This window comes from Sciurus vulgaris (genome assembly GCF_902686455.1).
Source record: "Sciurus vulgaris genome assembly, chromosome: 5".
NCBI classification, from domain to species: domain Eukaryota; kingdom Metazoa; phylum Chordata; class Mammalia; order Rodentia; family Sciuridae; genus Sciurus; species Sciurus vulgaris.
The window spans coordinates 2,542,455-2,563,431 of NC_136465.1; the positions used below are offsets into that span (position 1 = coordinate 2,542,455).

The following is a 20,977-nucleotide window of genomic DNA, read 5'->3' on the forward strand; positions in this document are numbered from 1 at the left end:
AGACCCGCCCGGCTCCACCAGAAGTGGCCAAGTGGAGACAGCACACCATGCTGACGTCTACACTGCACATCCTGGGTTGTGGACACGGGACAGGCAGCACCAGCCTTCAACCCAGGCCAGCACAGTAAGCGTGCGCGTGGTTGAGGCAGGGGCCCCAGCCCGGGGTCGCCCGCGGGAACACGCCCCAGGGAGCAGTGGCCTCACCTTGTCGGGGTCGGCGGTGGTGATCACCCCACACGCAGTGCGCGTTGTCTTCGTACTGGACCGGGTAGTTGGGGGAGGTGATAACCCACTGGCCCACGCCGGTTCGATCCGCAGGTCCTCGCTGGGGAGAGAGACAAGAGCACTTCGTGAGCATCCCACTAGTGCGGAAAGACGCCAGTTCAAAGGAACTTCAGATCAGCTGGGAAGGACCAGGAACTGCAGTTGGCAGGTGGCTTCTGCTCAGCCTTGGGGCCGCCTGGTCAGCACCCCAACATGCGCTAGGACACGGTCGCCATATGGGCAAGGCAGCGCGCGCACAAGATGGCCCTATGATAACAGCATCTTAGGGGGGGTCAATACCAGGTTGTCTACTTCCAATCCCAGTCTGGCTCAAAACACACGAGGTACGTCGGCTGTGCACAGAGTTGGCACCACACATCTCTCCAGGGTGCCAGGAGACACAGTGAGACAACGGCAGTGGAGCGTCAGGGCGAGGGCCCCTAACCGTGCAGATGTCCCACCATGTGGACGAAGCAGCAGTCGTGCCCCTGGCCAGGCCCTGCTCAGATGTGGAGGGCAGGACGGTCCCCAGAGCCTCCTCAACCCGTGGGTTCCGTCTGCAGAGACCCGTGCCGACGCCCTGCAGCTCAAGGCAGGTACACATGGGATGTCCTTGAAACGCAGAGAAAGAAACTGGGAATGGTGACTCGAAGCAAAAAGAAAACGCCACTTCCCTCCTCTTCCTCCTGAAAGGAAAGACGGAGGGAGGCAGAGGCCACAGCCATGCGCATGGCGTGGCTGGGAGGATAAAAACGCGCCAGGTGCCCGCTATTCTGAAGTCCTTTTACTCCATAAAAACTTTGGAAATCTCGTGCCGCCTGGACTCTAGACCTAGCACTGCTCACCCAGAGGGGTCTCGGGCAGGGAAAGGAGAAGCTTAGCTTATGGAGGAGCCCAGGGACAAGCTGGGGTTGGTTTCCTCACCACCACCAGGCACGCGGACCTCCCAAGGGGGACCCTTTCTGATGGTGGCCTGTCCGTCCCCTGCTCTTGGCTGAGCACCAGGCCAGCCACTGCCTAGGAGCTCCAGCCCCAGAGTCCAGTACACACACTCCTGAGCCTCTCCTGACTGCCCCCGAAATCCTGCATCTCTCCTCCATATATTAACATGAAGGGATGTAAAGCGTGCCTATCCCAATAAGACTTCTTTATGCGATTATGACCTACAGCTTTTCCTTTCCCATTAGGCTGGAGTTTCTTGACGTGTCTTTACTCGCCTGCATACCCAGAGCCAGACACAGTGTATGCTGTCCTTCGCATGCCAATGTGACAAGACCACTTGGGCCCACTTTTCCATTGCTCAAAACATACTATGGAAACAGTCAACTAAAAACTATAGCCTACGCTAGGTTAAATTCACTTTTTTTTTTTTTTTTTTAAAGGATTGAACCCGGGACTCTTAATCACTGGAGCCACATCCCAGCCCCTTGTATATATATATATCTATATATATTTTTTTTTTTTTTTTTTTAATTTAGAGATAGGGTCTTGCTGAGATTGCTTAGTGCTTACTAAGTTGCTGAAACTGGCTTTGAACTTGGAATTCTCCTGCCTCAGCCTCCTAAGCCCACTGGGATTAAAGGCATGTACCACCGGACCTTACCAACAATTCACTTTTAAAATATTGGTATATTGCTGTCCAAATGAATCACATTGCCTAAATTAAAAGGATACAAGTTTGTTTCTCAGAACCCAGTGGGTGTGTCCATGGCTGTGAAGGTCTCTGACAGAAAGCTCAAGGCAAAGCCTGGACCCCTCCAACAGGCAGTGCGTCTTCCCTGGTCACAGATCCATTTAGGAGCTGTTCCGGACACATGGGCATCACTTCAGATGTGCATTACCCAAAGCCCTCCTATGCTAACAGTATTAATGAGGAAACCGTAAAAGGAATGTTATCACAGCACAACTTGAGTTACGGTAGCGTTTAGGCACAATTTATACTTTGGTGCATATCATACATTACAGCTTTACAAACAATTTAGAACAATACTCAGTAAGTACTTGTTGACTTGATAAGACGCAGTGTAACCACCTGCCTGGTTAAGCACATCACAATCAGCAAACACAGCTCTGCTCGGGGAGTCCTGCAGTGGAAAGCCACGGGTGCAATGTCCCCTGACCTGTGCTCACACTTGGGACAGGGGCCAGATCTCACCAGCTCCAGGTGTGCCTCTCAGTCACCTGCTTTGCAGCCTGAGCTGACTTGACTGATTAAAGCTGGTTCCCAGAATTTCAAGAAACTGCCCACCCATTGCTTGGGGGATTATGACTTTCAGTGGTTAGGTTTTGAGTGAGCTGTTGGTAAGTATGTATGGAGCCCAGCCCCATGTTTTCAAGCAGACACAGGCCAGCACTTCACAGAGTGAGTTGTGGATCCAGTTCCTTCTCAGATATTCAGCTGTGAGTATTAGAAATTAATCTATAATTGTTTTTTCATTTTCTTTATTCTTAGCAACGTATCTCCACCCTTGCAATGCATCTCAGTAGCAGATTATTCATTTCTTAACTCACTTTTTTGAATCTATCAAAGGAAACATCTGAAATGAAATGTATGGACAAACTCAGAGCAAATGTGTTTGTCCATTTTGCTCATTTGTATAAGCTTTGCATTTAAAGCAATTTCTGGCGTTTGATGGTTTCCTCAATAAATACTTGTGTCTCTTGAAGGGGTATAGCCTCTTTAAGTCACATGACCTACCTAAAATTACTTAATTCTAATCCTTAATTGTTGAAAACTTTAGCTAGTGCATCAGTCACTGTGCTTCTAAATCATCTCTACCCTCATCTGCCTCTGGCCACCTGAAGATCACCTCCCCTCTTCCCACAAGGGTGATTCCTGAATCACTGCTTCTCGCAGCACGGCAGTATCAATAGAGACAATTCTGTTTCCCACTGATGGCTACTCAAAGTCCAATCGTGCATGTGTAAAGTCTCTATCCAGCCGGAGGCGCCACAGTTTCTCCCAGCCGCCATCCACAGGACGCAGTGCCGAGCACCCAGACCTTGTGGATTCCTGTAGCACCTGCGGTTTCCCGGGGTTTCTTTCTGTTCCTTGATTCCAAAGCAGGAAGACTTACAATGAAGTCTGAATTTTGGAGGGGAGGGAGCAGAACCAGCCCCAAATTCTTTCTTTGTCACAATCTACATCTTTTCCTGCTCCACCAGCTGCAAGATTTTAAGATTTCTTTTCAGGACAAATACATGCTAATGTTTTAACAATTCAACATTTAAGAAATAAAGAACTCGAGAAAAGAGAAGAACAGCCTAAGAGGTCAGAGAGGAGGCAAGACTGGACCAGTTAAGGAGCATGAACGGGGGAAGAGAGATTGGGACGCATCGACGAGAGAGCCCGCTGTCCTTCCCTGGACCACGCGAGGAACCCCAGGACAGGGAGAAGGAGCAGTGCAAGGGAACCAGGGCACACCGAGCGCTCCGAGCAGGGCTGTGGGAGGCATCGTCTGTCCACAAATAGCACCTGTGCTGCCCGCAGTGTGGACCAGCTGATGCTCAGGACCCCGCGAACATCACAGCTCTCCTTCCCTGCAGGAGCTCCTCTGGCCTCTCACTGCACCCAGAATCAACTGTGTAGCTCCTCCTGGGGCAGAGCTGGGAGAAACCTGTCCTGGGAGGGATGGACAGTTGTTCGGCCTCCTTGGAGGCAGGGGCCTCTTCCCCTACCATGGCTTCTGTAGTAAACAGCGTTCAAACAGTCCACAAGGTATCAGCGAAGCAGCAGGAGCGATGGCCCCAGCGCTGGACAGCTCTGTATCGAGCTGTGCACACACCTTCCCATCGCTGAAGGGCAGTGCTCACGTTGGCACGTGAGAGACCGACGTCACTGTCACCCTGCGAAGGCCTCAGCCCTCGTCAAGATCTCCTATGAAATATAGCATCTAACGTAGGGTAATGCCCACTTACATGGGTAATAAATGTCCCTGGATAACAGCCATGACCTGATGCATAATTGATGTGACTCTTCTGACAGTTTTCTACACTTGTAAACTCAAGTTTCACTCATGTCTTATGCATATTCCAAGTAAAAGGAGAATTCACAAAATGATATGTTGGATTGTAATACATCACCAGGGAAAGAGGGAGATAAATCAATTTTCAATGCTAGTGTATGCCATTTGTCCATTTAATCAATGAATACATAAAGTACAAAATTCTTTTCTTTCACATGATTTATCTTATTTAATACAAATAAATTACTAATTCATTTAAGTCCAGTTCCAGAAAATCTTTTCAGTAGTAACTACTCAATTAAATCAGTTGAAGAAAAGAACATTCTAATCAACTAAATGTGAATTAGTAGGATATGAGGAGTCACATTAGAAACTTTCATGCAATTTCGTAAGTATATTGAAATTCATTTCTTTTATGTTTTAGAGGAAATAATTACTGTTAATCATATATTTTATGTCTACATCCAGATGATCGACCAAAACAGAGGACAGCAGGTCGGAGCGGTCAGGAGCCTCTTGCCTGTCCGAGTTCCAGGCCTGGCTGGGTCGTCTCTTAAGTTTTTAGCTGAAGCCTTCTGCTTATTCAGGTAGTGTGAGGACCGCAACTCCACCTTCCGCCGCCTGCAGGCTGCATGCAGATGCGGTGGGCACCTGGCCCCAAACTGACTGCGCCGGGGTCCTGGGGAGGCTGCAGAGAGGGAAGAGCTGGATTCTGGCCTCAGTGGAGAAGCTCACTGACACAGCCATCCCCAGTTATGTGAGGAGGAAACAAGGGCACTGAGAACGGCAGAGAGTGGCAGAGAGCCGGAAGGGCGGCCCGAGGCCCGCGGCTCCGGAAGGAGGCGAGAGGAGGTGTGGGCGCAGGAGGGAGGGCCACGGGCTGTGAGGGGGACGGACGGGCGCCCAGCTGGGCTCCAGCGCTCGCTCCAGGAGGTCACTGGAGCCAACCCTGCGTTCTTCTCAGCTTCTTGGGTCATGGATCAGGGGCAGTACAGAAATACAAAGCGTGTTACAGTTGGTGACCGAGTGGAAAACAATGCGGGGGAACCACCACCTGACAATCAAATCAAAAGCACAAATCTGGAAGCCAGAACAGAAATTCTCCAAATTCCCTGGAATTTTAAAAAGTTCACTGTGTATGTTTCTTTATGAGAGAATAGCAATCTGATCAAATGATCAGTATAGAAAGCGTGATCCTAAAATCGAGGCTAAACCTGTAATCTGGTAGAATGGATCATCTTTCAGGCGTAAGTAATCTTTTCGTTATTCTGTAAAAGGTCGTTTCTGCATGGACAGAAAACCTGGGTAGAAAAACACGCCGCACAGTTCCTTGGTACGTGACAAGTGAATAGTTCAATCTTAGCTAACCTGACCTAACCTGGAATCCTGAGTTAATAATAACTCTATTCTGCGTTCCCTGTGGGCTCCAATTAGCTTTGTGTAACTATGGTTACAATCGCAAATCATATCTCACTTGTCTTCTGTGCCCTTTCAACTCAGGGATCAACTCAAAATATTAGCTTCTCAGACAAAGGTGCATTACCAGGAAAGAAAGTTCTTGACACACATCTTCCCACACACCAATAAGGTGAACCACCACCCTGAACGTTCCCCTCGAGGAATAGAAGAACTCCTCTTTGTTTCTTTGTGTTTGCTTATTTTAAAAACCTACACCAGTTAAAGATACTTAGACAGTTTTAAAAAGCTCATAATGTTTTACCCTGAGGAAAATCATGATAGTTGTTTTCATATCTGAGTGAAGGGAGCATCGTTTCAGATGGAAACCTCGCGTAGTTACTGAGCCAGGTCGACATTCATTGTTTGGTAACAGGAAGAAGAGGTGACATCCCTGTCCTCGGGCATGTGACCACTGGCCACCCACCCCAGTTTCCAGATGGGGGTCACTTCCCACTCACTGCAGTCCATCAAACACTTCCACTGGACGTCGTTGGGGAGAGAAGGCCTGATAATCACTGAGGAGAGAGTGACCCTTCAGGGGGAGGGACTCCTGAGGATGGGGACTTGAGGCACAGATCTGCAGGGACCTCCTGGTCGCAGCCCGTGTTCTCAACGTTCAGAGCAGGACTGGGGCTGGTGGACAGCTGACTGTGGACTCCCAGGCCACAGGGGTGGATCTGAGGTCGCCTTTAATGGGCAAATGAAACCACGAGGGCACGCCTTCACATTCCACTCACCATGGTGGCGGCGGCAGCGGAGCGGGAAGTGAACCTAGAAGCATGAGACTTCCAGTAGCCAAGGACGCACCCCATCGTCCCTTTTGAGTGTGACTGAAAACCCAGTTTCATGGTCTCCACTCTCCCCGAGCTCACAGAGCCAAGGCTTCTTACTGAATCAGTCACAGAGGTGCCCTTTCAAAGGCTGTCCTCAGCTCTCCGCTGACGGTGCGAGTGTACAGGACCAGCCACCTGAAGGAGGCCCTGGGAAGACTCCACGCTCCCCGAGTCGCCAGACCCCAGAACTCAGGGACTTAGCGAGGAGAGCGTGCTGCCTGGGGGTGCCGCCAGGACTCGGGGAGGCCACCACGAGCCCGGCACACCTGCAGCTGCTGAGCCTGCTCCGCAGGCAGGAGGAGAACCGGGACGCAGGCTGGGCCAGATCTCCTGAGGCAAGCGTCGGGCCTGTTGTGCTGGCCACATAAGGCCACTGGGCACGTGTGGGTGACTGACCTGCAGAGGGCCTGCAGTGGGCCTGCCGTGCGTATGAGATGCCCCTGGACTTCACGACATCAGATGAACAAAGAGCGCCAAACAGTGCATTATGAGCTATGCCTTGACATGTTGCCTGTCTGGGTCAAAACCATGATTTTAAATCAAATTCGCCTTTTTAGATCCACCTATGAAATAGCTTGAAGCCACACGTGTGACTTGACCTCTGTGTGGTGGAAGCAGGCCTCGGTGACTCTTCAGCATAGCCTCCTCTGGGTCGGCGCTGACAGGTCCTCACCACGTGGGCCTTCTGCCTGTAGGTGATGGACGTCCTGTGTGGCTTGGACACCCGGGCAGAGGCCGGGAAACCTTCGGTTGCTCTCCTGCCTTCTCAGAGTCCTGGAGTAGAGGGGGACCAAGGAGAGCAGCTGGCCATCAGTGTGACAGCCTGGTGTGGGCCATCTGGCCAGGGCAAACCACATCCCCATTTCTGTGACCATGGCCCTTGACCAAGTGGCTGCCGACTCTGCTCTCCTGAAGTAGGAAGGTGCATGGGAAGGAGTGCATGAGGGACGAGACCCAGCCTGGTGCTTGTGAAGGCCTCTGCAGATGCAGCCGCGTCCCTCTCCCCGACTTCAGGCGCCTCTCCTCTACCAGCTGCAGCCCTTCAACGGGCACCAGACTTCCCCTTACAGGAAGGGCCTCCTGCTGTGGACAGATGCCATGGCCAGCACAGAGGGCAGGCCAGCCCAGTCCCTGCTTCCTGCCCGCCGTCCTTCGGACGTCAGGGTCCTGCCAGCTCCGCTGTCTGCAGGAGGAAAGTCCCTGAACTGGACCCAGGGGTGCATGTCCTCCTGCTGCTGTGCTGCTGGCTGAACGTAACTTAGAGTCCGGTGCATGGGCACTGGGTGTCGCCACAGCACACGTGGGCTGGGGGCCAGTCTGCAGGAGCCTGGTGGGAACCCTCGCTCGCCTTGAGCAGGAGTGTGAGCAGACCCACTCTGTAGGGTCCCGGGGGTGAGGGAACGAGCTAAGTGGAAGGCGTGGCACAGGACTGCACGTGATCAGGAAGGAGGCTGAAGCTGACTTAGATGGTAAGCTGCAGCCAGGGGGTCACAAGCCAAACGGGAAAGGAGCCCGATTTCTCCTGCTCTTTATAGTAAAGCGTGTGTGTGTGTGTGTGTGTGTGTGTGTGTGTGTGTGTGTGAGCGTGCACACATGCATGTGAGAAAGAGACTGAAGGACAGGGGAACTGAGGGAAGGGCCGTCCAACACCATGGAACCAGGACTAAGTGGTAAAACCCCGGCCTCTGCAGGTGGCCACAGATGCTCAACACCTGAGCTCGGCGCTGAAAGGTCCTGCGGGAGCAGCCTGGCTATGACACTCCTGATCTGCCACCCAGCCTCGGTCGCCCACCAGGCCTGAATACCCGGGCACAGGGCTCGTTCAGAAGCCCGGGTCAGGCCTCACCCAGGAGTGAGGTGCCTGGGAGGTTGAGGAGCATCTTCCCTCTGGCGCCTCAGCAGGGGGCCAAGAGAGAGCCCAGGAGGAGCCCAGGCGCCTGCAGCAACAGGAAGGGAGCAGGGGTCATCAGCTCATGGAGCCGGGCCCAGAGAGCCACGGACTGCACCATCACATCCACATGTGGACCCTAAAATCAGCTGATCTCACAGCAGGAGGAGAATGGGGTCCACCTGTTCCCAGTAGGGACTGGGAGTAGGACAGGGAGGGCTGGGGAGAGGCTGGCCAACAGGACTGAGCTGTGCCAGGAGCAGTAAGTGCTGTGTCTAGAGCACAGTGGGTGACCGCAGATGAGCTGACACCCGCGTAATTTAAAAATGCTAGGGAAAAGGAGGGTGAACGTCTTCACCACAGTGAGTGGAAACGCCTGAAAAGACAGACATGCTCACTCCAATTTGATCACTGTGCAATGCACACATGTACCAAAATATTACCTGGTACCTTATACACAAATTTTATGTGTCAATTGAATAAATAAACTGAATGCAAAATACATACTAATGAAGGATGATGTTTTGCAGAATATAAACTGATTTAAAGGAGATTTAATAAGATTTGAATCCAAAGAAGCACTATACCTGGATTTTTTAGTTTAGTTGTAATGAGAAATTTTTTGTGTGTTTGAAATAGACATTGAATTAAAAGTCAGAAATTAAAGTAGGCCAAGAACAATGTGGTTTTCTCTATAAAAAAAGATCATTTCAAAGTATTGATGTGTCTTTCATCTACTTGAAACCATGCCAGTTAACATATCCTCTCTGAAAACATCCCCTGTGGAACCATTTCCAGATATGGAAGGTCACCATTCCAGGAAGTTAAAGGTGGCAATGCAGGAGCAGCTGAAGATGACTGGATGACGATCTGCGGGCATCCAGTCCAGCAGCAGGAGTGGTCCCTCAGCTGGGAGGGAAGGGCAGGAGGGCACCTCTGGGTACTCTGCTTCTGAATGTGGAAGTGAGCAGTGAATTTCACAGAAAAGCAAACCAAGTGAACTGCCGGACAACCAACCCCAAGAAGGGGGCTTCCCCTTTGCTGTGATCAGCTAGGACATGAGCAAAAAGACTTCCTGGGTGTGGAGAAAAGGAACCTGCTGGGACACAGATTCATGCCACCATTAGGGAACATGGCGCTCATCTAACGGTAAAAGCAGATCCTGCTGTGATTCAGCCATCCTGGTCCTGACACGTACACCCAAAGGGAACGAAGTCAGGGTGTGAAAGGGACACTCCTGTGTTCAGTGCACACTGTTCACAACAGCCTAGAAATGGAAGCAGACTAAGAGACCACCAACAGAGGAAGGGACAGAGAAAAGGTGTCCACATATACCACAGAGCACTCTTCAGCCACACAAATGAATGAAATGCTGTACGAGCTACAACACAGATGAAACCGGAGGTCCTGAGGTCAAGTGAAGCCAGTCAGGCACAGAAAGATGGGGCTGCCAGGCTCACTTGCAGTAGGTGGTAGAACAGTTGGTCTTGGGAAGGTGGTAGACCCATGGGGGAGGAGAGACTGCAGAGGAAGGAGAGGCCAGGAGGGTTGGCCAGCAGGCATGGTGGGCATTGCAGTCAGGGGAGTTCTGGCAGGCCAGGATACAAAGGTCGACTACAGGAATGAGAATTGACTGTATACTAATAGAGCTGGAGGAAAGGGGTTTGAATGTTTACCCCATGAAGACATGATGAAGGTTCAAGGAGACAGACAAGCGAACACTTGATTTAAACTTTAAACAATGTATACACATATTGGAATACCACACTGCATCCCATAAATATATGCAGTTTTTATTTATCAGTTAAAAATAGAGGAGATCCAAGATGGCAGACTAGAAGGAGGCTGTGTTCCTTGTCGCTCTGTAACTCATGTTTAGAGCAGAGGAAAATCTGCTTCTCTGTGAGACAGTCTTTGCTGCTCATGGATTCCCCTGCTGTTTACCCCATTTGTCTACCGTGATCACCTGCCGTCTGCCAGCATATTGCCTACTTTTTGAGTGTAGATCACTCACTGGCTGCCACCTATCATCTGCCATTTGCCCATTTGCCTGCCTCTTGCCTGCCTATTGTTGCCTTTCATCTACCCATCACCTATCACTGAGGTCCACCTACAAATTGACCACCAGTAGCCTGCAGACCACCCACAGACTACTGGTGGGTAGCCGGCTGCTGCTGTTGCCTGGAAGTCCACTGACACAGTACACTCAGGTTGGGTCACATGTGGCTGCTGCCATTCTGGAACAACAGCCAGGACCTGCAGGACCCCCCACTCAACCAACTGCGTCCCATGTGGACTGGGCACCAGTGCCCCATGCTGCAGCTCCCCATGTGCCAACACATTTGAAAGCCAGTGCAGCCATCTTGGATTATCCTGAAAATAGAAACTGCTACCTTTAGGTGGAGCAAATCCCATCCTGAGACATCTGCTAGAGATTGGAAGTTCATTGTCAAAGCCTTTTTCTCCCTTTTCTCATGTTAACAACTAACTTCTTTTGATTCTGCTTTCACTCCTCCTATGGTCTAGTACTTCTATATACTCTTTTCTTATCTCATTAACAGTTACATCCTACACCCATCCCCATCCTCTTTGTCCACCATTAGAAATTATAGACCTTATTGCAAATCTATTTGTTATACTATAAATAATCACACTCATTCTTTCTTTTTATTATGATGACACTGTTAATGTCTTTATAGAGATTATTTGGTTTAGGACTGAATATTGGCTATACTGGGTGATGCTAATATTGATCTCCCCCTTAAAGAAGAAGTTTTGGAAACCTGCAGGGTCACTATAGAGGGGAAACTTCAATACCATGAATCTGCACTACTAGAGGGGAATATATGTGAAAACATGAAAAAAAAAGGGAAAAAAGTGCCCCAAACAAACCAAGATGCTATATTAGTAGAATCCAATGACAGCATGGTAGAAGAAATGTCAGAAAAAGAGTTCAGAATATACATTATTAAAGTGATTCACGAAGCAAAGGATGAGATAAGACAGCAAATGCAAGCAATGAATGATCACTCTGATAAACTGTTGAAAGAGCAACTGCACGAAGTAAAAGGTCATTTCAACTAAGAGATAGAGATTCTGAAAAAAGAAATAATAAACCAAATAAAAAATTCAATGGAAACATCATCAATAGACTAAATCACATGGAATATAGAACCTCAGACAATGAAGACAAAATATTTAATCTTGAAAATAAAGCTTACCAAACAGAGAAGATGGTAGAAATCATGAAGGGAATCTTCAAGAAATATGGGACATCATGAAAAAACCAAATTTAAGAATTATTGGGACTGAGGAAGGCACAGTGATACAAACCAAAGGAATGAACAACCTATTCAATGAATAATGTCAGAAAATTTCCTAAACCTGAAGAACGAAATCGAAAATCAACTACAGGAGAATGACAAGACACAAATGTACAGAGTTACAACAGCTTCACAACCAATGCACATTATAATTAAAATGCCTAACATTCAAAATAAAGATAGCATTTTAAAGACTGTAAGAGAAAAGCATCAGATTACATATAGGGGGAAACCAATATGGATATCAGCAGATTTCTAAGTCCAGACCCTAAAAGCTAGAAGGGCCCAGAACATATTTCAAGCTCTGAAAGAACATGATTGCCAACCAAGAATATTATACCCAGCAAAACTAACCTTCAGATTTGAAGATGAAATAAAATCCTTTCATGATAAATAAAAGTTAAAAGAATTCACAAATAGAAAACCTGTGCTACAGAATATTCTTAGCAAAATATTCCATGAGGAGGAAATGAAACACAACAATGTAAGTCAGCAAAGGGAGGAACTACCCTTAAGGAAAAGTCAGTTAGGGGAGAAAGCAAGTCAAGTGAAAAACTAAAATAAGCCCAAATAACTAGGAAAGCAAATCATCTCAATAATAACCCTGAATGTTAATGGCCTAAACTCATCAATCAAAAGACATAGACTGGCAGATTGGATTAAAAAGAAAGACCTGACAATATGCTGCCTTCAAGAAACTCATCTCATAGAAAAGAATATTCACAGACTAAAGGTGAAAAGATGGGAAAAAACCTACCACACACAGACTCAGTAAAAAAGTGGAGGTTTCCATCCTTATATCAGATAAAATGGACTTCAAGCCAAAGTTAGTCAGATGGATAAAGAAGGACATTTCATACGGCTTAAGGGAACGATAAATCAGGAAGATATAATGATAGTAAATATTTGTGACCCAAACCATGGCACATCCATGTACATCAAACAAATCCTTCTTAATTCCAGGAACCAAATCGACCACAACACAATAATACTAGGTGACTTTAACACACCTCTTTCACCATTGGTTAGATCTTCCAAGCAAAAATTGAACAAAGAAACCAGAGGCTCAATAACACAATTAATAATTTAGGCCTTACAGACATATATAGAATATTCCATCCATCAATGAGAGAATACACTTTCTTCTCAGCAGTACATGGAACCTTCTCTAAAATAGATCATATATTATGCCACGAAGCAGCACTTAGTAAATACAAAAAAATAGAGATTGTATTTATCAATACAATCTCTATCTTGTATTCTATCAGATCATAAAGGAATGAAATTAGAAATTACTGATAAAATAAAAAACAGAAACTACTTTTAAACCCAGAGACTAAATAATATGCTATTGAGTGAAGCATGGATAACAGAAAACATCAGGGAGGAGATAAAAAAAATTCTTAGAGGTCAATGAGAATGACGATACAACATATCAAAGTCTCTGGGACACTATGAAAGCAGTACTAAGAGGAAAGTTCAATGCATGTAGCACACTCAAGAAACGAATAAAAAGTAAAAACTAAATGACCTAACATTACATCTCAAAGCCCTAGAAAAAGAAGAACAGAACAACACCAAAAGTAGAAGACAGTAAATAATTAAAATCAGAGCTGAAATCAATGAAATTGAAACAAAAGAAACAATTCAAAATATTGATAAAACAAAAAGTTGGTTCTTTGAAAAAGTAAACAAAATAGATAAACCCTTAACCACACTAACAAAGAGGAAGGAGAATACTCAATTACTAAAATCCGTGATGAAAAAGGAAATACCACAACAGACACCATTAAAATACATAACATAATTAGAAAATATTTTGAAAATCTATACTCCAACAGAATAGAAAATCTCAAAGACATTGACAAATTTCTAGAGACATATGATCCTCCCAAACTGAATCAAGAGCACATACACAATTTAAACAGATCAGTTTCAAGCAACGAAATAGAGGAAGCCATCCAAAGGTTACCAACAGAGAAAAGTCTGGGACCAGATGGATTCTGAGCTGAGTTCTAGAAGACCTTCAAAGAAAATCTAATGCCAACACTCAAAGTATTCTATGAAATAGAAAAGGAAGGAAACCTTCCAAACTTATTCTATGAAGCCAGTATCACCCTGATACCAAAACCAGACAAAGACACATTAAGGAAAGAAAATTTCAGACCAATATGCCTGATAAACATAGATTCAAAAATCCTTAACAAAATTCTGGCGAATTGCATACAAAAACATATTAAGAAGATAGTGCACCACAATCAAGGGGGATTCATCCAAGGATGCAAGGTTGGTTCAATATCTGGAAATCAATAACTGTAATTCATCGCATCAATAGAGTTAAGGTTAAGAATCATATGATTATTTCAATAGATGCAGAGAAAGTGTTTGACAAAATATAACACTGATTTATGCTCAAAACACTAGAAAAAAGTAGGGATAGTAGGGACATACCTCAACATGGTAAAGGCTATCTATGCTCAGCCCATGCCAACATCATTCTAAATGGAGAAAAACTGGAAGCATTCCCTCTAAAACTGGAACAAGGCAGAGATGCCCTCTTTCACCACTTCTATTCAACATCATCCTTGGAAGGGCGAGGAGGCAGCAAGCCCTGCCCATAGGTTGGAGATGTGTCTGCAGCCACTTGACTTCACAGGAGGAAGCTGAGTCGGCATCTTCTAGTTACACCTTCCATACCATCTCTCTAAGAGAGCTACCGGGGATGACGCGTTCCCACACGTGAAACTTCTCCTAGTTCACTGGTCTCTTGGTACTTTTTAAAAATAAAAACCACTGTCTGCACAATTTATTTTGAGAACAAAATGCAAAAAGAAGGCTCAAAGACCCAGTTTGCTTTTAATTTTAGTAATATTTTCCAACATTGTATTGTTATTTTCCACAACAATGTTCTGGTTTTGGTATTCTCTAGAATTCTGGTAGTAATAAAATACTCCCAGGAAGTCACTGGTCAATGCTTTGGTTTCTCCTGATTTCCTGTGTTCTCTTTGAAAATGGTGTTGACATGCATACCTTGCTCTGGCTGGAGGTGAGAGGTCAGCTTAAGTCAGTATTCAACAAAGTGAGGAACCGAGATCATGCTAACAACACCCTTTATCACTTGTGTCACAAAACCCAGGAATTCAGACTCACAGCAACAGAGAGCTAGCTGGGGAATCTAAGTTTTTTTTTGCAGGGTGTGCAAGAACCTTTCCCAAGGACCCGGTTGTGTGGCACAGAGTTGCCCGTGGCACACTTGGCACAGGCACAGACGGGTGGCAGGTATGTGTGAGAGCGCATGAGTGATCAGGTCTGCCACTGCCGTTCCTGAAGTGGAAAGAGGCTATAGCCCAGGGTGCCTGCCCCTGAACAAGCCCCCAGAAAACAACCCCTTTGCCCGCGGTTGTGGAAACGCACATGGTTACCAGCTCCTCTCCATCTACAGACCATGCCCTGCACCGACACCTCATTGTAAGCGCAACATGTGACAGAAATCATGCCCCCAAGCAGGTGCGCTTCCGGCCACCCACACGCGCCTTACCTCTGCAGATGGGCCGGTGGTCGCTCCAAGCAGCCAGCGTCTCTGTGACCCTCTGGCAGGTGATGCCTTTGGATCCCTGAAGCACGTAATTGTCCTCACAGGAGAACTGCACGTTTGCACCGACCCTGGACAGTCACAAAACAAAACAGAGTCACAGTCATCCACAGAAAACTCCCCTAGAAACAATCATCAAGTGGCCGATGACTGAGGCTGGGCTGGAGCAGATGGAGCTGAGTCACAGGCCAGGGTGCATGCAGGAGGCTGCCCTGTGACTCGGCCGGCACACAGGACCCAAGGCCAGGCTCTGCACAGCTCTGCCACCTTCAGAGCTGGCAAACCCTCAGCTGTCACCTGCTCACAGAGCAGCGAGCCCAGGCAACCTCGGAGTGCCGCGGCTCCCAGGAGCAGGCCTGGGCTGAGGAGGCCCCTTGCCTGGACCCCCTCAGCAAAGCGTCCAGGCCCCTATCACACATGCCAATCACATTCAGAGGAAGGCCGGGGACAGTGGGTTTCAAAAATGCCTCTTACAGGAAAGAGCCATTTATTTTGAAGACAGCAACCCTCCCAGCCTGGAGCTGGATGGAAATCGGCTTTGGTTCCAGAGCAGTGTCTGCAGACGTGAAGCCTGGGCTGCAACATTAGCAGAGCATCCTGCGTGGCAGGTGACGGTGGGAGAGACCAGGCCAGCTGCTCACGCCAGGGCTTCTCCAGCCCACCCTCTGCCCTGTGTGGGAGCCGGCTCCTTCTCTACCTGACCAGCCTGCTACAAGCAGGAGCTCTACCTGTGTTTTCTGACTGACACCTGGGGTGGAGGTCAGGAAATGAGAGGGACGGAGGGAGCCTTTGGGGCCAGAGACACAGAGCTCCCCCTGTAGGTGAATGAAACAGAAAGTGAAAGATCGAGAAAAGAGACAGAGGGAAACATCTCCTTCCCCCATCACTCTGAGGGTCATCTGAGCAAGGGGGCGGAGCCTCTTTTGTCTAGGTTACCCTCTTCCCGGGTGGACACAGATGGAGGGACACCTCACCAAACCAGGGCCAGACCAATTTGGAAAATTCTAGGTTAAACAAAATTAGACATCTTTTTTTTTTTTTTTTTTGAGAACTTCTCAGCTTAATAAAATTGATTATGTGGAAATGGGAGTTTCACAGCACATAGAATGTTTTCACCAAGTGTCAAGAGCAACCGAAGTTCTACAAAAGCAGTTTTGATAAGAAACATGTGATAGGTACAAATTTGTATCATATTAAGGTAGAAAGTATAAAACCCAAACAATTCTTAGTTTCACTCTCAGTCACAAGTTACTTAAGACCGTTGTAATCTGTGGACACTGGTCTCTATTATTTCCCCCACTGAACCTTGTGTGAAGCTCTGAACCACACTGAGTAAATAAAATAAATCTAAGAATCTTGTTTTGAAAACAAGTTCAAGATGCGCTGTGTTTCCCTCTTCAGGCTCCAATCTCTTGTTCTTTCTATTTACCTAACTTTTAGTTTCCGTATTTTCACTTTTACAGTATGGTTTTTCTGAACATCTACTATGCCACAGCCTATTCTAGGCACCAAATATGCAGAAATGAATAAGCCCCAATCTTGTGGAGACAGCAGAACAGTGATTAAGAACGATTAAGCACGAAGAAAAGAAAGCGTTGTAGTGGTACAGTTGGGCCCTCTTCACTGTCTCTCGCTGAGGCATGGCATGTGTGCTCCGTGACACCTAACACCGCTCCTGCTTTCCTGGATTTCCATCAGACAGGCGGGCGCTCAGGAGCCCGGCCCAGCAGCGTGGACTCCAGGACTCCACTCCCCTCCAGCCTCAGGACCCAGGTGTGGCCACCTGAGTGCTGTGGATGTCCCCTGCAGCACCTTCAGGCTTTGGTACTTGGCTCTTTCCCAATTACTATCACGCATCCTTTTGCAGATGACTGGGAACAGCCACCACTACGTATTGAAGCTTCTCTATCTGAAGCATTAAAATTATTACAATGACAGTCTCTCAGTTTGATTGCAGCTTAGAAAATTCTGCCCCAAGAGGTACACTCATTCCCAGCAGCCAAGCCGAGGGGGCTGCTCGCTGCGATGAATCAAGTTGCTGTTGAAATAGAAAGTGCTCAACTTCTAATTCATTAGCTCAAGCTTTGGCTCATCTAGCTCATGAAGCAGTTCAGTACAAAAGCCACCTGTGCACTCAACTTCATATGCCTAGTAAACTAAGATTTCATTGATTTGTGATCACTATATTTAAAATCAAATATATTAAATACATATTATATTATTCAATTTGGTTTTCTCAGAAGGATTCATAGAAGAAAATCTCAGAAAAAAATAACTTTCCATTGGCAAATAAGTTTAGAATAACTGAGATTAATTATATGATTTAAACAATTATTAGTAGTTGGAAACAGTAAGAATTAACTGCAAAATGATTTGTGTAAGATCAAGATATATTAATGTTCAAATTATGCACCCAAGTAGAAAAAATTAGGTTAAACAGTGAGAGTAGAGAATGTTGTCTTTTAAATAGAATATCATGAAGATATTCCCTGCTTACCCTTCTGAAAATCCCAACACTCGACCTTTGATTTCTAAGGACATTTCCTTCGTCACCTTTACTTAATACCGTCATAGGAAGAGCCTTTCTCCGTGAATGAACCACTTCTAAATTGGGGCACTTCTAAAATGAACTCTTTCTAAATATGGTTTTCCTAGAGAGTGACTATTTGCAGCTGTATTTAGCACTGATACTACAACCATTTTTGGGGGGGAAAAAATCTGACGGGACTTAACATTAAACTCAAGTCCAAAAACCACAGCTGCGTTGATGTCCACCCACCCCTGTGAACCAGGTCCACCTGGGGGGCTGCACGGAGGTTCCCACTCCTCCCTCAATCCACACCTGGGCTAATCCTGGATCCGCGGAAGCCTTGATCAGCCCACCTGGTGTTTTCTTCTCTAGCACGCTTCTGTTTTTAACTGACGCTTGTGATCACACTTATGAGTCAGTGTGGCGTTTGTGCGCGCACGCGCGCGCGCGTGTGTGTGTGTGTGTGTGTGTGTGTGTGTGTAAGGGTCAGGTGAGGGCACGTTCCTCCCTCTTCTGGGTTGGGAGCATCCGACACCCTATTAGCTATTTCACAGTAGTCACTTATCATCATCCACAGTTCTCCTAGCACGAGCCGAGAAGCTACTCCTCCTGTCGGTCTGCAGCTGTGGACCACCATCTACATGCTGGGTGGTGCAGACATCGGCCTCTCAGGACTGAACTCCGGCCGCTGTACAGGACGTGCCCTCCTCCTGGCTCCTGAGGCTAGCCTGCCACAGGCCTCCCTTGTTCCTCCTGCTTCCTTGCCTCAGGCCTAAGCTCCTTTACTGCTCCAGGCCAGGGTTGAGAACACAGGCTAAAGCACCAGCTGGGCGGCAGGAGAGGGAGGAAGGGCCACAGGCCCGCTGGACCCAGCGTCCAACTCCACGGGCACTCGCTGTGCCCCTCACCGGGGCCTCAGGGCTGCTCACCCTGCTCTTGGAGCAAGTGCCCAGCACAAACCCCTGCGCAGGAACGAGCAGGACTGCCCCCGTTTAGATGTGAGGCCCCGAAGCTGAGGGGCAGGCAAGGCGAGGAAGCTTAGCAGTGAGGTGATGGGTCAGGAGGGCTTGACCCAAGCAGTGGCTCGTCCGCTCAGCGAGGTCAGCCGGTGGTAAGCGTGGGCAGGCGGGTCCCTGGGTACACCTGGGTGAGCGGAGCTTCCTCTCTCCTGCCTCCTGGTGCCACATTCCCCGCCGCTGCCCTCCACCACACTCTCCCACCAGGACGTTCTGCCTCACCTCAGGGCTGAGGGACAGAATCAGCTGTCCGTGGACCGAGACCTCTGGAGCCAGGAGCCCCAGGATGCACCTATCCTCCTGTAAGTGTTCTTTCGGGTCATCTGCTCCCAGCAGCGAGAAAGCTGACTGAAACAAGGACACCTGGAGATCACAGCAGAACATCTCTCAAATGCCAAAGAGCCCCTGAGCTGGCGGCTGGAGGGAGCAGCCCCAGGGAGCCTCAGGTTGCCATCTCTGTGGGTGTGTCCCTGTGGCCACTCCCCACCGTTTCAGATACGGTGCTGTTGATGACCTCACGGATTCCCCAGCAGCTGAGTCCTTCCACCACCCACTCAGGAAGCCCAGAGCCCACCAGAATGTCCCACTAACCAAGGGATGCAGCCCCAGTAAACAAGATGGGAGGCACAAATGCCAGCAGCAGCAAAGCAGCATGCACAGGAAGGCGCCTTCAGAGCCCGAGACCTGCTCTGCTTTCCAGAAGATGCTATCATCAAAGAGACAGACGTGCAGCCTCTGTGGGTGTGGGAATGCCTCTTCTCACCCTTTGATTTTTGTGCATAATGTGTCATTTCTGGGTCAATTTTTTTTCTTTTTATGGCAGCAATTTTTAGACTCATCTCCTCAAGCCTTGAGGCAGTTTGGCACCGCTAAAAATGCATCCATGAGTAAATAGTTCTCTGCAGCCTAAGGAAAGAAAGGAAACTGATATTTCATGCCAGTTCTACTACTATGTGCTAACGACAGCACAGGAGGATCCCCAGCAGCAAGGACATAGCAATGCTCAGCGCGACTGTGGCCAGCAAGGACGCTGCTGAGGGGCTGCAAGTGACCCGTGCCCTCCAGCTGAGCCCGGCTCTCACAAGCACTTCTCCTAGAGAACATGTGACTGTCCTGCCAGAAAATTTAATTTAAATCTTCCAGGTATTGTAAGTTCATGCAAACCTGCTTTCCCACACTAGCAGACTTCTTAGTCCTGTAAAGTGGAAAAAGTAAGTCCTGGGTTCGCTCTTCCTCGAGAGTCAGAAGCTGTTCCCTGTGTTTTGGGAGGGGGCGGGCAGGGTAGGGTTGGGCACTATGGGTCCTTGTGGACGCAGGGCTTGGAGGAGCTGGTGCAGGGCAGGCAGAGCTTTCCTGCAAGCCCCTCTCCCACAGCTCATCCGGAGTCTCTCCTGAGATCACAGGCAGAAGCCCCACCCCCATCCTGGCAAGACTCCAACTGGCAGACTAGTCACCTCTGACTTGGGATCCAGAGGCCACAGAGGCCCCTGACTCAGGGTCACAGGATGGCTTATGGAGCTTTCCCTTTGCCCTGCGGCCAGAGCGAGAACATAGTGGGCCTGAGCAAGAGCTGGAGGGAGAGGAAGGGACAGGGCAGAGTCTAGCAGCCTGCGCGCCCTCCACAGCCCTCGCCACAGCTGTGCACGGCAGGACAGACCAGTCCCAGTGACAGGGAGCTAGCCAGGCGTGGAGAGGCAGAGGGGTCAGGGGACGCAGACCACTCAGGCTGGGCAGGCACTCGAGAAGGCCTCAGCAAAGGAGGTGGCCCGTCCCACCGCGGAGTGGAGGAAAGTGAGGCCCAGGTCACTTGCCCAAGTGGCTGAGTCAAGCTGCCTTTCTTTACTCTGAAAGTCATCACTTCAACCTGCGATGGACCAGCAAGCCTAAATATACAGAAACTTCTCAGCAACATTGGCAAATACTTTCTCCTGAGCTTCTGCCTACCCAGTACAAGACCTTTCAGTGTTCTGATTTATCCTTCACCCTACATCTGTAAGAGTGCCCCCAGCACCACTCCCCAGCTCCCCAGAGAGGAATAGCAAGCAAGAATGCGCCAGGAGGGCAGGGGCACCCAGGGACACACGTGTCACAAACTGTGACGTCCAGAG

The 20,977-nt window shown here is 48.3% G+C and overlaps 1 protein-coding gene across 1 annotated transcript in view; it reads right to left on the minus strand.

The window, feature by feature from the left end:
* Nucleotides 1-227: 227 nt before the first annotated feature.
* The window catches only part of LOC306662305 (CUB and sushi domain-containing protein 1-like), a gene marked incomplete at both ends in the record, with an annotated part of 367,327 nt that continues 346,577 nt past the window's right edge, over nt 228-20,977 (minus strand). The window contains 2 exons of the mRNA XM_079141802.1: nt 228-325; nt 15,270-15,394. Coding sequence (XP_078997928.1) covers nt 228-325; nt 15,270-15,394 — 223 coding nt within the window. The remainder of the gene's footprint in view (nt 326-15,269; nt 15,395-20,977) is intronic.